This window comes from Fukomys damarensis, unplaced genomic scaffold (genome assembly GCF_012274545.1).
Source record: "Fukomys damarensis isolate Sample0158 unplaced genomic scaffold, DMR_v1.0_HiC HiC_scaffold_35, whole genome shotgun sequence".
Lineage (NCBI taxonomy): Eukaryota > Metazoa > Chordata > Mammalia > Rodentia > Bathyergidae > Fukomys > Fukomys damarensis.
In genome coordinates this window covers 2945141-2960456 of record NW_022900947.1, presented here as the reverse complement: position 1 = coordinate 2960456, position 15316 = coordinate 2945141, and the positions used below count along the sequence as shown (strand labels likewise).

General features: G+C 58.1%; 1 protein-coding gene across 1 annotated transcript in view; it reads left to right on the top strand.

The window, feature by feature from the left end:
• Sorcs2 (sortilin related VPS10 domain containing receptor 2) overlaps nt 1-15316 on the top strand; it is a gene marked incomplete at its 5' end in the record, with an annotated part of 302786 nt that overhangs the window by 191532 nt on the left and 95938 nt on the right. Inside the window, one exon of the mRNA XM_019210263.1 lies at nt 5614-5713. Within this exon, the coding sequence (XP_019065808.1) occupies nt 5614-5713 (100 nt within the window). The remainder of the gene's footprint in view (nt 1-5613; nt 5714-15316) is intronic.

Genomic DNA, 15316 nt, shown 5'->3' with positions numbered 1-15316 from the left:
CCCTGCCAATGAATAATTATAGAATATGAAAATCTCCCAATTAAATCATTTTTAAAAAGCAAACATGTACAAACACTCAGCAATTAGGCAGCCGATTGCAAATAGCAATTTCCCAACTGTGCTTGCCTTCCCTGTTTCTATTTGCCCGATTTTAGACTCTGGGTTTTAAAAAAAGTTTTTAATTTGAACATAGAGACTGCAACACTGGCACTCTGAGTTGCTGGGTGCAGTGGAAGACATTGGCAAGGGGAGGGGCTGGGAGCAGCAGCAGGGGAGGAAGAGGAACCTTCCTGGGTCTCAGGCATTAGATCTGTGAGTGTCAAGTGATCCCCACTAACAGGCTGGCCCGAGGTCACACAGCCCCCAGGTCTGATGCCCAGAGCACCTCCTTGGGAATCCGCCAGCGTGGCTGGGTGCCCGCTGTGTGCCTGGCTTTGGCTATGCAGGTGGTCTTGCTGACCCCTGTCCTTATGCGGGCAGGGCCTGCCAGGGCTCTGAGGGTAGAGGTCACCCGATCCAGGGTTGGGCAAAGTCCCGCCTGACTGGCCATGCGGTCCTCGTTCCTAGACTCCACGTAGTCACCGTCACCCGCTTTATGCTCTGCACTTGGAGTCCACCAGAAGTCGCGGCAGGAGGAAGTGGTTCCAGCAGATGGGCTCTCCTTGGGTAGGGAAGGCTGAGTGGGCACAGTGCCCCGTCCCCCTGGGCTGCCAACCTTCACTCCCAGCATCCCTGGCTGCACCCAGCACTGGCCTGGATCCCAGTAGCCCCCAGCCAGCCTGGGGAAGGGTTGGGGGAATGTGGCCAGCCCCATCACTGGGGCCACACAGCCTTCATGGTCCCCACACGTCCCCTCAGCTGAACTTCTCCCGGAAGTGACGTCACTCACAGCTGCATACCTATAGCTTGCCTGTGCCTGGTGGTGGCCTGGAAAGGGGGTGTCCCTCCCTCCTGGGTCCTGACATCTCCTGGGTGTGTGTGCTCCCTGTCCGTCTACATCACCTTCTTCCTGGGACCCAGGGTCAGGGGACCTCAGACTGGGCCAGGCTTCACTGTCTGCACCGATTGTCTGTTTCTCTACAGAAAAATGGGTGCCACAGACAGGAAGGCATCTAATGCAAGTCCTCTTTTCTAGGGGGGTACCCAGGATTGAACTCAGGACCTTGTGCTTGTGAGCTAAATCCCCAGCCCATGAGTTCTCTTTGTATTGATAAGCTCACCCCAAATCTGGGGCCTCCCAGAACCTCATAATGTGGCCTTGCTAGACCTGAGACCGTGTTTAGCTAAGGAGAGTGATGAAGCCATCATTCTGGGTGGAGGGTGGGTCACAAGGTCCGTGTGAGACAGAAGCAGACACCAGGGTGATGTGGCCACGAGCACAGACATCTGGAGCCATCGGAGGCAGAAGGCGCAGGAAGGATCCTCCCCTGTTGCTTCCAGAGGGAGCGTGGCTCAACACCTTGACTTTGGACTTTGGACTCCCAGCCCCAGGATTGATAGAGCGGATGGCTGTCGTCTGGTGCCCCGGTGGGTCTTTCCCCTGCCCTCCTGGGACGAGAGCCACGTCTTCTGGAGACCTGCTCCTAGCACAGCGCTGAGGATACAGGAGGTGTTCAGAAGAGTTTTGTGGTGATTGTTGCTGTTGTTTGTTTGTTTGTTGTCTGCATTGTTCGTGGAACTTTGGATTTCACAGTAGTGTTCAGCAGCAGGACCCAGGCACACTGCAGAGAGCAGGATGCATATGTCTGAGAGACAGGGGACCCAGGACATAGGGACTCTCAGATGCCACCAGGAAATGCTGTCCATGCAGGAGTTTCCCAGTAACCAGCCCAGCATCAGGGCCTGGGTCGCAGACTCTTGCATTCATTGGCCACCAGTGACCCCGGCCCCACCCTCTGGTGCTTAGTTGAGGAGAAGCTGAGGCCGGGACCCCATAGTGTGTGGCTGCATCTTGCAGCCTTCGTGCAGGGCGTCGTGATGCCCAGCCCCACGCTTCACCCTCCTCTCGCGAGGTGCCTGACAGCAGCTTCCCCGTTCACCTCGCCTGTGTCCACTCCGTCTCCTGCCTCCGTCCGACCCCTCGTCCAGCCCAAGTCACACCGCTGCACCTCCTGAACGTGGGCCCTGTCCCTAGTCATACTCGCCGGCTATTCCTGGGCCAGCAGCACTGATGAGGCCGTGGTGGCTGTGCTGTGACCCACACGGCTACTCAGCCACACGTGGGGCAGCACTTTCCAGGTGGGGACACCTGCTAAGAAGGGGAGCCTTCTGAGAGGTTCCGCCCCACGACCCCACTGCAGGACGCTCTGGAGAAGCTGACCGCGGGGACAGCAGGAAGGTCCATGTCCCTGGGGCTTGTGGGAAGGGAGGGATGAGCGGGTGGGGCTCAGAGGACGGCCAGGGTGGTGGCCACTCTGATCTGAAACCAGGGAGCCCCGTCACCGTACATCTGTCCGACTCTGAGAGTGGCCCCAGTATAAACCGTGGCCTCCAGGGGATGAGGCAGTGACCGTGCAGGTCCACACGTGCCACTGCGTGGACAGTGTGTAGCGGGGTGCAGCCTCTGATTACTGCTCGAACTTGCTGTGAACTAAAAGCTTCAGTAAGAGTGGAGTCGATTAATTAAAAATAGGAGCAGATGAAATTAATTTGAATAACAGATTGTAGCGAACTCAGTATATCCAGCATATTACTATGTCAATATGTGATCCACATAAAAGTTATAATGAAGGATTTTAGGTTCTTTGAAATCAGCATGTATTTCACAGCTACAGTGTGCTTTTGCTGGGATAAATGCTCCACTTCCTGAGTGCTGGTGGTCTTGCCTGGTCAGTGGTGTGTATGACCGAGCGGGTCTGGCCACCTCTGCCCCGGGGACCGCTCCTACTCCAGCCCATCAGCCTCTTCCATTAATTCCCAGTGGGCTCCTACACATACTTCAGCCCTGGCTCGAGTGCCTGCTTGCCGTCAAAAGCCCCAGAGACGGCCAGTGCTGATGCCCAGGATGTGTGAGGGTGTTCCCTTTGCAGTGGGGTTAGGGTTTTACAATAAGGGGATTGTAGATTACCCCCCTGTGCTCTTTGTGGTCCTGAGCAGGACCCAGAGGGCAAATGGTCCCCAGAAGTCGGCATTGTGACAGAGGCTGGCAGAGGGAGGTGCTTTGAAGATGGAGGCTGAGGCCCCAAGCCAAGGACGCAGGGCCCTCTAGGAAGTGGAGAGACAAGGGGTCCCTGGAGCATTCACAGCTGCGAGCACCTCAGTTTCAGCCCCCAGCCCATTTCAGACTCATGAGCTCCAGAGCTGCCCAGGGACGGTGTGTCTTGGCTTCAGCCCGTGTCTGTGGGGTCTTGTCATGGTGGCCACAGGACGATTGTACCCTCTGCTATGGGGTCTTCCCAGCAGGCTGCACTCCCCACTTTGAGCCCAGAGCCCCTGCTTATGTGAGGCATGGTCATGGCAGGCGAAAGGAGGTGGGGTGGGTTAGGGCTGGGTTGGGAGTGGGGGCAGCCTGGTGAGGGCCCTGGGCCCCCCTCAGCTTGATGTCCTGGGCTCTGCACATGCCCATGGCTGTCCTGCTCACCTCTGCAGACCCTCTCTCCATTTCCTGTGGCTGCTGTGGTGAAGCACTGGAAGCTGGTGGCTGAAACAACCAAATGTATTCTTCCAGAGCCTGAGGTTAGGGTGCCGCAGCCTGGTTCCGTCCGGGGCTCCCTCTCCACACAGCCCTTCCCCTTACGTCTGTCCCTTACTTGTGTGTAGCAGCTTCCCTCCTCCAGAGGGACCCCGTCTTAACCCCATCACATCTGTGAAGACTGCTTTCAAATGAGGCCATATTCACAACTTCCGGGGATGTTTCTGGGGGACGACGCTCAACCCAAGAGCCAGTGACCCAGCCAGAAGTGGCCTGTCCTTCCTCTTCAGGTCTCAGCCCGTGTGTCCCCTTGTCCGAGCTCCGCCTGCACAGACAGAGACCCTGCTGCCTTCCGTCCCCTCTGCCCGCTGCATTATTTCTTCCTCTGCCAGGCCTTTACCCTGAGGCCGTTGTATTTTTGCTGCTGTATTTAGCACCTTCCCACTCCACGCACCCCAAGGTGGGTTTCTGGGCCAGCAGGGCCCTTGCGCACCTGCTCCTGTTGTCCACTCCTGGCCCACACCTGGCAGTGCCCGCGAGTTGGCGTTGTGGGCAGCTGGCTCAGGTGGGAGGAGCGAAGAGGCTGGCTGGGTCCTGGGAGGCTGGATCTGGGCTGAAGCCGTGGATGGCAGCACGCGGAGGGGTGGAATCGATGGGAAAGTCTGAGGGATGGCTAGGCCAGCCAGCATGATGCTCACAGCCTCAAGCTCATAAACACAGCCATTTGTTTCCGCCTGTGTCTGGAATGCCTGGGTGTCTGGATCGATCCCCTGCTAATGGGGTACTCCGTTAGTTCCCTTCTTGCCTAAGAAATCAATTCCTGGAGGTTTAGAGAGTAAATGCTCCCTAATTCCTCCTCCATGAGACAGGCATGTCTTTGTTCTCCAAGGCTAGGTCCTCCTGACAGCCAGGAGTGCAGAGGCCAGATGGTCCCCAGCCCCCCAGGAGGGGCTGCGCTGGCTGAGTCACCCCAGTAGCCTTGCGAGGGCTGGGGCTCTGGGCCTGGCCCTTGTCCCAGCCTGGAGGGACCCTGTACCCCTGGGCCTAGAAGGACAAAAGGACGCACGGCCGCCCGCAGAGGTGATAAATGCCCAGACTGGCGGCTGCACGTGCAGACTTGCGGATGGAACGTATCCATGCAGACTCGTGCTGAGGGCTGAGACTAGAGCGGCCCAGAGCTGGGCACCATCCAGCCCTGCCCAGCACAGCAGCGCACATCAGCCCGGCCTGTGTGTTCCGCTGTGACCGCAAGGGCTCGGTTTCAGGGTCACTGGGTCTTCAGTTTCAGTGTGGAATGAGCCCCATGGCTTCCATGTCTGGGCCCTACCTGCCTCTCCCCGCAGTGGGAGGGATTAGCCCCAGCTGGGGAGGTCAGGGACCCGCTCTTCCACCCCCCATGACCCAGGCCCCATGGGGTTGGACCCAGCAGGTGCCCAGCTGTCCCCTGCCAACCTGTTCCCACTGTCAGCCTGGATCCCATGTGGTCAGCCTGGGTGCTGGGGCTCTGGTGAGCTTGGGGTTCAGGGGGGAAGCAGGTGAGCAGGGCCACCACAGTGACAGAGGTGGACTTCTGTGCAGACAGGATTCCAGACTGGCATCAGACGGGCCAGCGTTCACCCTGAGTCGGCACTGCGTGGGTGAGGGATTTCAGGCAGTGTCCCCTCCGGGCCTCCTTTAGGTCACCTGTGAAGTGGACACAGTGACCTGGCCTGTCAGGTTCTGCAGGTGTCAGAGTGACAAAGGCCCTGGCAGTGCTGACACAGCTGGTGCCGCAAGGAGGTGACAAGCTGGGCTTCAGAGCCAGGAAGTCCTCTCGGCACTTGACCAGGCCAGGTTCCCCACTGTACACCAGGACAGATGGAGGGGATGACACCCAGGGCCTCCGGGGCTCCCCCTGGGCTGGAGCATGGTGTGCTGGGTAGGAAGTGGGCCTGGCCCACACTGCATCAGCGGGCACTGCTGACACCTGCCCCTTTCCACAGGTCATCGGACTTCGGCACGTCCTACACCAAGCTCACCCTGCAGCCTGGCGTCACCACCATCATCGACAACTTCTATATCTGCCCGACCAACAAGAGGAAGGTACGTGCTGGCCGGAGGTGGCTGATCCTGAGCTCTGGCCTTCCACAGCCTGGCCCGTGAGGTTCTCTTCCCTACTTTGGATCAGTGGCTCGGGTGTGAGACATTTACCTCCCACCCTTGGGTCACCCTCCCAGTTCCACTTGCAAGGGCCCAGCCATTGGAGGAAGGGCTGCCTGGTGTCTGGGGTGCACTGGGCTTCCCTGTTGCGTGCACAGGAAGCAGCGGCTGGTTTGAATGAGCTCCTCTGGGGGTCCTGGGTGCCATACTGAGCGGCCGTTCAGAAATCCGTGGGTCCAGGGTTTGCACTGCACCCTGTGTGGTCCTGGGCGAGTTTCTGGCTTTGCTTGCTGGCTGTAGGACCAGGACCCTTCTCTTCCCAAGGCCACCTACCCCCACCTTCTGTGAGGTTTGCATCTGGGAACCCCAGAATGTCCTGTGCAGCCACAGGAAATAGAGGGAGGGGCATTGCAGAGCCCGGGCTGCACTGCTGCGCACCTGGGGACCCCAGAACGTCGGGGGAGGCATGGGGCAAAGCCCACCTTTGTACTAGGCCCCGCCCAGAAAAGTAGCTCAGTCTCAAGAAGAGCCTCAGATAGACTGGGCCCAGCTCACTCTCTTCATGCCTCAGTTTCCTTATTAGAAATGAGATGCAGCCCATGTCTCACACAGAGTTGTGTAGAGCATTCACTGCACACTTTGTGTTGGGCAAGATTCCAACCTGGGTCTGCCAGACCCAGAGCACGCTTTCCCACTCTCCAGGCTGCTGGGCTTCCCTGCCAAAAAGTTGGAGGGAGCAGGAGCCCTCCTTGTCACTGCAAGCCCAGCCCGAGTCGCTGAAGGTCCACACCCAGCAGGCTCACTCTGACAACTGCTGAGCTGTGCAGTGGGCACATCTGGTTTTCACTGTGGGCCTCAGTTTCCCCATCTGTAAGTGAGGTGGTGGCTCTGCCAACTCCTCCCAGGGAGGTCAGGAGGGCAAAGTGACAGCCGAGGAATAAGACACCCCCAGGGGGAGAATCCACCTCTGTGCCGTCCTTGTGGACCAGGCCTCGTGAGGATCCTTGTCAGCACCACCCTGGTCCGTTGAAGCTCCTGCTGCGTGCTGGGCTGCATCTCGTGCCACGGGGAGAAGTCTTGGTCCAGTGTGCAGGCCACGTTGCAGGCTCAAGCCCTTCCGTGGGCCCGACCCTGGCAGCAGGTGCGCTGGATGAGCAGCTCCAGCTTCCACGAGCCACGAGGGTCTGAAGGCCTGACGCTGAGTGCGAGGAATTAGAAAAGGGGCCAAAGACAACGCACCCTGCCACATGACGCAGATCTGGGAGGACACGTGGGCTGTGGGCGGCCGGGGCGCCCTGGGCCCAGCATACCAGATGACGGATAGATTCCGCATGAAAACCCGCACGCAGTTATGAGTCCATTTAGCGACAATGACAGGCTGAGCAGCACTTGAGAGCTTCTCGGGAGACCGCTTTGCAAGCTCTCTTACGGAATGAATCCCTTTCATTTCGTCTCACCTGAACTATCATCAGGGCTCTGCGCTTGGGTGCCGGGGCTGGCACTCCATTCTCGTCTCGGCCTGACCCAGGACCCTGGCGCTCCGCCGGTCTCCTCCTGGCTGCTGCGTGGGCCGCTTAGCTCTGGGCCGGAAGTGCAGTTCCAACTCTGCCCCCGGAGCCCAAGGGCGCAGGTGCTGTGAAGGCCTGAGGGGCTGCTGGGCACGGAGTCGCTCTCGAGTGTCATGTTTTATGTGAAAAATTCATGTGAATTTTCATCTTGCTCAATGTATCGGTGTCAGTGTTGGATTGAATACTAAAAGCATGCACGCACGCGCATGCACACAGGCCGGAAGTGCAGTTCCAACTCTGCCCCCGGAGCCCAAGGGCGCAGGTGCTGTGAAGGCCTGAGGGGCTGCTGGGCACGGTGTCGCTCTCGAGTGTCATGTTTTATGTGAAAAATTCATGTGAATTTTCATCTTGCTCAATGTATCGGTGTCAGTGTTGGATTGAATACTAAAAGCATGCACGCGCGCGCATGCACACACACACACACACACACACACACAGAGGCGTGCGCATTTCAACAGAAAACCACCACGTTGATCCAAGGGTCCAGGAGTGTGCTGGGTCCCAGAGTCCCCCGCCACCCCACCAGCCTGTCCTGAGTGAGACAGGACAAGGGCTCCATGGCCCAGCCCCCCACTCCCTCCCCTGCACTCAGGATGAGCTGGGGACCCGGCCGAAGTCCCGCCTTGGGACACTCCTGTGTTGCAGAGAGCAAATGTCTGCTCACGGCAGAGCTAGTGCGATGGGGCTGCTTGGTCCCCTCACCTGCGGTCACTTGGCCGAGCACCTGGATGGCCGGCATTGATGTGATTTTGTGGGGAAAGGGAGAGGCTCAGGAGGGCTGGGCAGCTTCCTGGAAGTTAGGCAGCAGGGGTGTGGCCCAGGCCCAGTCGCGGACTCCTCCAAGCAACTCCAGACACCAGCAGGCAGATCTGTCCCTACCCTGCAGGGCCCCAAGACCCTGTCCCTCCAGCAGCAGGAACTGAGGGAGAGGCGCAGGCCTGGAGCTGTGGCCATTCCGAGTCCTCGGGCAGCCCTGGGAGGATGGGTCCCGGCTCTGCTGCCCCAGGCTCGCACCCCTGCCCGGGTCTGCGTCCTCTGGCCTCCTGCTCTGCTCGGACAGGTGGGAAGCTGCAGTCACTGACCCTGTTGAACGGCACAGCTGTAGATGGTGTCACGGGCCGAGCCGGGCCCCAGGAACTCTTGTCTGTGTCCCCACACCTGGCACGGGTGAGCGTGCATTCCGGTGGAAATGGAGCCTTTGTGGCTCTGATCAGGGTGAGATGAGCGCCTTTGCAGCATGACCCGGTTCCTCTAAGCAAACGAGAAGCACAGATATTAACAAGCGCCACACGGGAGGATGATGTGGGGTGCATGGGAGGAGGCAGGGGGACCACCTAGGCAGATGGAGCCACAAGCCAGGAGTGCACTGGTGTCCACGTGGGAGAGCTTCACCCGGAGCCTCGGAAGGACGTGTACCGACTACGCCTGGATCGCTGCTTCTGGTCTCGGGACAGGGAGGGCAGCTGTCTGCAGCCCCACTGTGCAGGGCGCGGTCACGGCTATAAATCTCATTTCATCCTCTGAGTAGCGGTCAGCGCTGCTATCGCTCACCTTGGAGAGAGAGACCAAGGCACAGCGGGGCGGATGAAGCAAGAGCCCCCGGCCCCTTGGGGTCTGCATGTGACCATGGGTCAGGGCTGGCCCGTTCTCGGGAGAGACCAGACACTCTGGGAACGTGGTCAGTGTGAGCACGGCGGATGGGGTGCTGCACATGGCATACACAGCCTGGGTTGTGTCTGGGTGGGCAGAGAATGGTTCCCATTTCGGAGATGCAGAGAGCCCAGGAGCAGAGCCTGCCAGGCCTCCCACCCCTGGACCTGATCAAGGGAGGCTGGCAGGCCAGGCTCATCCTGCCTGAAGGTGTGCAGAATCTAACGCCCTGGAGAGGCACAGCCAAAGTGAAGACAGGATGGAAAAGCCCACTTGGGTGTCTCGGAGGGGACTGGCCTTCCCTGCAGAGTTCCAGGCCACCCTGCTATGCTCAGGACTGCGTGGGTGGCTCACTACCTGTGCATGCCCCTCAGGGCTGGACGGGAGAGGGAGGACCCTGGAGTGACAGGGAGCCACCCAAGGACGCAGCTGGATCCTGAAGACATTGACTGTGGCCACTGCTTTAGAGGTGACAGAAGAGCCACAGGGCCAGTGCCCACCCTGAGGTCCCCAGCCAGCAAGGGACTGGGTGTGAGCGGGGAGTGGCCCTCCATCTCCGTGGGGCCCAAGCTACTTCTTCTCCACGGCATCACTCAACTGTCACGTCACCGTAGGCTGTGGCGCCCTGGGGTTTGTGGGTCTCTGCTGTCCTCGTGCCATCTGTAAGTGCAAGCCTCTGCTGGCACCATCACCAGGGAAGACCAGGGTGACCTCTGTCTCTGCAGCCCGAGTACTGTGACAGAACCCCACGGGCGGGGTGGCTGAAGCACACACGTGTGCTCATCGTGGCTCTGCAGTCTTGGGTCTGACACTGGGCTCTGGTGATGGCCGTTGGTGGCTTCCACTGTCCTCTCGAGGGAAAGAGTTCACCAGCTCCCTTGCATCATCTCATAAGGGCATGGACCCACTCAGGCCGTAATTGCCTCGCAGAGGCACTGTCACCACTGGGAGAGAGTTTCTACCTTGGAACTGGCGAGGAGATAGCTGCGTCGCAGCCTCTTGGTGCTGAATCCTCTCCCCTCACATTCACAAAGGAGGGCAGCATCACTTGCTGGCCTCCCTCCTGGTCCAGCTCCCTTCTGCCCCCCTGGGTGTTACCCCACCTGCCACACGGGGCCAGAGCTGGGATGACTTCCTGTCGTGCAGTGTGGAATCCTTGCCATCCAGGCAGGAAGTGGCCTCCTTTCAATATGGTGTAACTTCCTGGCTAAGCGTAACTGGTGTAACTCGGTAAATAATAAGTGGCGCCTTCCTGTGGGCAGGAGAGAAGTTTATTTCTCTTGTGCCTAAAGGCAGCCAAGGGGCACATGCGTGCGGGTGGACATCCCACTTGGCCTGGGAGGTCAGGCACTTGGTCCTGTGCAGCTCTGGGTGGAACACTGTTCCCACCCAGTGGGGCTGAAGACTGCAGGAAGGACGCGTGGCCGGTCCTCATCCCCGTTTCCACGCTTGACCCCTGCTCCCACAGCCACCTCCCAGCCTCCCTGTTCAGCGAGGAGCAGATGTAAGAACACTCCTCTGAGAAGCTGTGTTTGCCACATTTCATCCCTTTCTCTTCTAAACCGCACATTTAGAAAGCAGTGGCAAATCACATCTTTATCCCTGTGGGGTAGGACCTGTTCTGAGGCTTGAAGGATCATCACCTGGTAAAAACAGCTTAAATTTGGAAGTGATTTCCATGATGGGCTGGGCCAGGCCGGCTTCCAGCCTCTGCTGCCTTTCTGTATTTTTGCATCTGCGCCTGCTTTCTTTTCCATAGCCCTTCACGGAGGGAAAGGCTTTGCTGGCCTCTGAGGTTCCCGCTGTGAACTCCAGGCTGCCAGCCCCAGCTACCTCTCCACCCCAGCTCAGCACCCACCGGCCCCTGGTGCCCATCCACTGACTGGCGGTCAGGAGAGGGCTCCCGGCAGCCTTTTCTCCCACCCCTCCATCCCCCTCCAGATTCGGCATCAGCCTTCCCTGCCAAGTCTGTCTGCTGTCCTAGGAGCCCTTCTGCACCCCACAAGAAGAGCCCCAGAATGGGGTGACCCAGCTGACTGGAAGGTCAATTTGAACAAATGAATTTATATGCCAGCAAATCCGCTACAGAGCAATCCTTAGTGACACAACGGAAATTGTGACTCCCCACGCATGACCTGCTTGTTTCTGACCAGCATCTTCTTCCTACCTCCTTCCTCTGAAGTGAAGCAGGATTACACTCCTTTGAGCCCAACATAATGATTATCTTTTAAAAAAAAAGGAGGAGGCCTTCCCTCCAGACATTTCCCTTGGCTGGAGGTGCTGAGGATGCTGCAGCATCAGCCACGTGGCCCCGAAGTGACTGGGTCACCGCAGAGCTGCTGCTCCAACAGCCATGGGTCTGGGATGCACAGGGAGCCTGAGTCCTTTTCCGGGTCCTGCGTCCCCTCTGACTGTGCAGGTGAGGAACCTGCACTGCAGCTCGGCCTTTGCCCAGGGGGCTGCAGTTCCTTTCCTCAGAGCCTTCGCCCACCCTGTCCTTGCCCCTGTCACCCAAGTCCCCATGAGGCTGACCCAAGAGCGCTGACAGTTGCTAAGCACCCGCTGGAGGGCAGGTACACTGCCAGCAGAGCAGCAGGCAGCAGTAGGTGACCTGACGGAGCAGCTTGTGTCCCCATACCCGCCAGCTCTTACAGAGTAGCCCATCACCTGGCGTTGCCGTCACTGACCTCCTTCAAGCTCTGCTGTTAAAAATCAGCATTCCTTATTTTAGGGGTGTGTGTGTGTGTGTGTGTGTGTGTGTGTGAGATGGGAGATCGAACCCAGCGTTTTCACACATCCCCCACCCAGTTTTTTAATTCTGAGACAAGGTTTCTGTAAATCACTAAGTTGCCCAGAGCTTGCAGTCCTCTTGCCTCAGCCTCTCAGGGTGCTGAAATTACAGGTCTGTACCACCAAGCATGAATTTTTTTTTAAACCCCAAACTCCCCCTTTCTGGTTCTTTCAGCTCAGCAGCGGTGTGTGTATTCAGAGCATGAAAGCCAGACCTCATAGTCGCTGCCAGCCAGCTGCCTTCCCGTCCCGTCCCCTCTCCTCCCTTTGTGGCCTCTCCTAGCCTCTGCATCCCCACTAGGACCTGGATGCTTCTGTGCAGAAAGGGAAGATGGGACATAGGGTAGGGAGGGTGCAAAGAGAAGGTCTGGAGTTGAGCAGGCCTTGGTGACATGCGGCTGTCCTGCTGTGTGGTCTTTCTGGGCCTCCCTGTCCTCCTCTGTGTGGGTGGGGGCAGATACCAGGCCCCTGCGATGCTTCATCGCTGCGTTATTTCTGTGCACTGTGGCAGGCGGAGTGATGTCCCCACTCCAGAACCTGTAAATATCAATTTCAGCCATAACCAGGACTATGCAGAGAGGTCCCGCTAAAGGTCGCAAGACAGGGATGAGTTGAGGTCACCCAGATGGCCCTGGTTCATTGCAGGGTCCTTGTAAGAGGGCAGCAGGAGGTCAGAGAGAGGCTGGAGACCCTGCGCTGCTGGCTTTGAAGATGGAGGAAGGGCCAGGAGCCAGGGCAATTAGAAAGAAGAAAAGGCAAGGAGAGTTTCCAGAAGGAATGGGCCTGTAGGCACTTGCCCTTAGCTGTCCAGCCTCATTGCAGGCTGCTGACCTCCGGAGCCGGATGTTAGGACTGTGCATTTGTTGTAGGCCACGGTGTCTCTGTCTGTAACTAGTGGCCACCCAGGGAGCCTGTGCTGCTGCTGTCCCTGCTTTGTTTCCCCGGGGCTGGGAGCCAGCTGAGCCCTGCTTTCCTGTGGGTCGCTGCTTAGACTGTCTCGTTCCAAGGGCTCTGTTCAGTGCACCGAGTGCTTCCGTGGCCACAGGAGTTGCCCCGGTCTTTCCTGTTCAGGGTGTGCCCGGGGAGGGCCGCCTTGCTCCTGGAAATTTGTCTCGATGCATTCATTGCTTAGTGCTTTCCATGACCAAACAAGATGGAGCTATTTGTAAAAAGAGATTGCAGTTCTTAGGGGAGAGTAACACTGATGTTCCCGACCAGATCTCCACGCGTCCTCCTCATCCTCCGCCCTGGTAAAATGCTGGCTTTTATGAGGTGGACCTCATAAAATGCTCGACCAGCATGGTCCCCCTCCCCTGCCTCATTGGTGCCGCTGGAGACACAAAGATCAGCCAACAACCCTGCGGTGTGGGAAGCCAGAGGAGGGGAGACAGCAGGAGCACAGAGGGTCCTTCTTCGGGGTTGCTTGTGCCTGCTGGGCGGAGGGTGCCCCAGGCTGGGACGCACGGTGAGGGGTTGGCCCGGCCCCCGTGGAGCTCGGAGCTGACCGGTGGGGCCCTCACCCCGTGTCCCTCATTGCCGGCCATCCCAGCAGCCCATCCACCGAGCTCTCTGTGACTTTTATGTGATTCTTCAAAACTGATTCGCGCTGCTTCTCGGGCTGGGTCCCCGTTTGTGAAAGGAGACGGATTAGGTACATGAGTCAATGGTAATATACAAATAATACTACCGCGTAATTCCCCGGGTATAAGAGAGTAATTACACGGGTAATTATGCCCTGTAATTGGTTGTGCCGCGCTCCACTCATCGTGTTGCTCTTACTGCTGCAGACGAGGTAACTACTCCACACAGGTCATAAATAGACACCTCAGGACACCGCTGAGATAGGAATTCTAATTGTCACGTAATTAGAGTGCAATTAAATACTTATTTATCCCTCACGAATTAGCCATTAGCAGTCCTGCAGAGGCCCCTGCTCTCCCTTCCTGCTTTGAGCACGATGTGGCCACCTCCCTCCCCCAGGGAACCTAACATCCCTGGTTGCTGACTCGCTAGAAGCCAGGGTGACTGGGGGGCCCTGGCTATGTGTTTTGGGAGTCAAGCCTCAGCGTTCAACAGCTACTTTTCTGATCAGGGCCTGGGAGGTAAATATCTCCCGGAGGACTTTGACCTCACACAGGAGGACTTTAGGACGAAGGACAAAAGTGCCAGACAAGGAGCCGCACCTGCCTAAAACGCTCCTGAGAGCACAGCCTTCCCAGGTGAGAGAGGACTGCTGTGAGCCTCAGAATGCTTCCATCACTGTAAGGGTGGATGCTGTTGATTGTCAAAGGCTGGGATCACCTAGGACTGGCGATCACCTTAGTGGGTGACACAGTGACACCCCATTCACCTCCCTGTGTGGACCCCTCAGCCCTACCCCAGATCCTCCTCCCAGCCAGGCAGCTCTGCTGCAAGACCATCCAGCATGAAGGCTGCATTCCCTGACAGTTCGGCAACTGCTTTTCAAGTGTCTGAAGGTCAGAGGTTTGCAGTACGTGGAGGTAGAAAGAGGACCTTGTGCTGGGCACCTTGATACCTGGTAGAGGGGCACGAAGACTCTTGTGGGGTAGCTGCATGTCAGCGTGGAGGTTTGCAGAGCACAAGAGAGACAGCGCTTGTGGAGATCTCCAGAGAGCAAGCCACGCAGAGGGGACCTGGAAGGGCGGGCTGCACAGCAGGCACCCAGACCCAGACCCAGGATCGGCACCAGCAAAACCTGCAGAGACGGGGCAGCACTGTCCCTTGAGGTGTCCCTGCTCAGGCCTCTCTGGAAAATGGGGCTCAGATCTAAGGCACGTGGCCACCTCCAGAGCCCCCTTAGGGTGAGCAGTCCCTCTTCTCCTGGGTGATGGGAATTGTGTGTGACAGGCCATTCCAGAACCTCGGGCCCTGTGAGCTTGCCGCTATTAAACTGTCTCCTTCTAATGGCCACGTTCCCGAGGAGCGGTCAGGGCAATCCCTCCAGAATTGCCTGCTAATGACTCAGATTAGGCAGATTCCGATGGTACCTCCTAGCAGGGCATCCCAGCCCTAACCCACACTGCAGAGCCTAGAGGTCCCTGGGAGAATGCCCGGGCACCCACCCCAGTCTGTGCAGGTGCAGGAGCAGGAGGATGCCAGTTCAGGGCCACCCAGCAGGCCCTCGGCCAGCTTCTCCACCAGACCAACTCTTGGAGGGACACACTTCCTCATCTGTCCCTGCAAGCATTTAGGGGGCGAGAGGAGCAGGTCAAGCCCACACTGTCATTCCCCAAGGGAAACTCAGGACTGGGCGAGACACCATGGGAAGACATTGGGACCTGAAACCAGTCCCGGGCTGGTGAGAATATATAAGCCTAAGTGCCAATGTCCACAGGAAGGACAGTATAGATAAGAATATGCTCCACATTTCACTATCCATCTGCCTACCCAGTGAGCATTTCACCCACCTGTACATCCATCCATCCACCCACCCATCCACCCACCCATCCATCCATCCACCCATCCACCCATCCATCCACCCACCCATCCATCCATCCACCCATCTACCCATCCATCC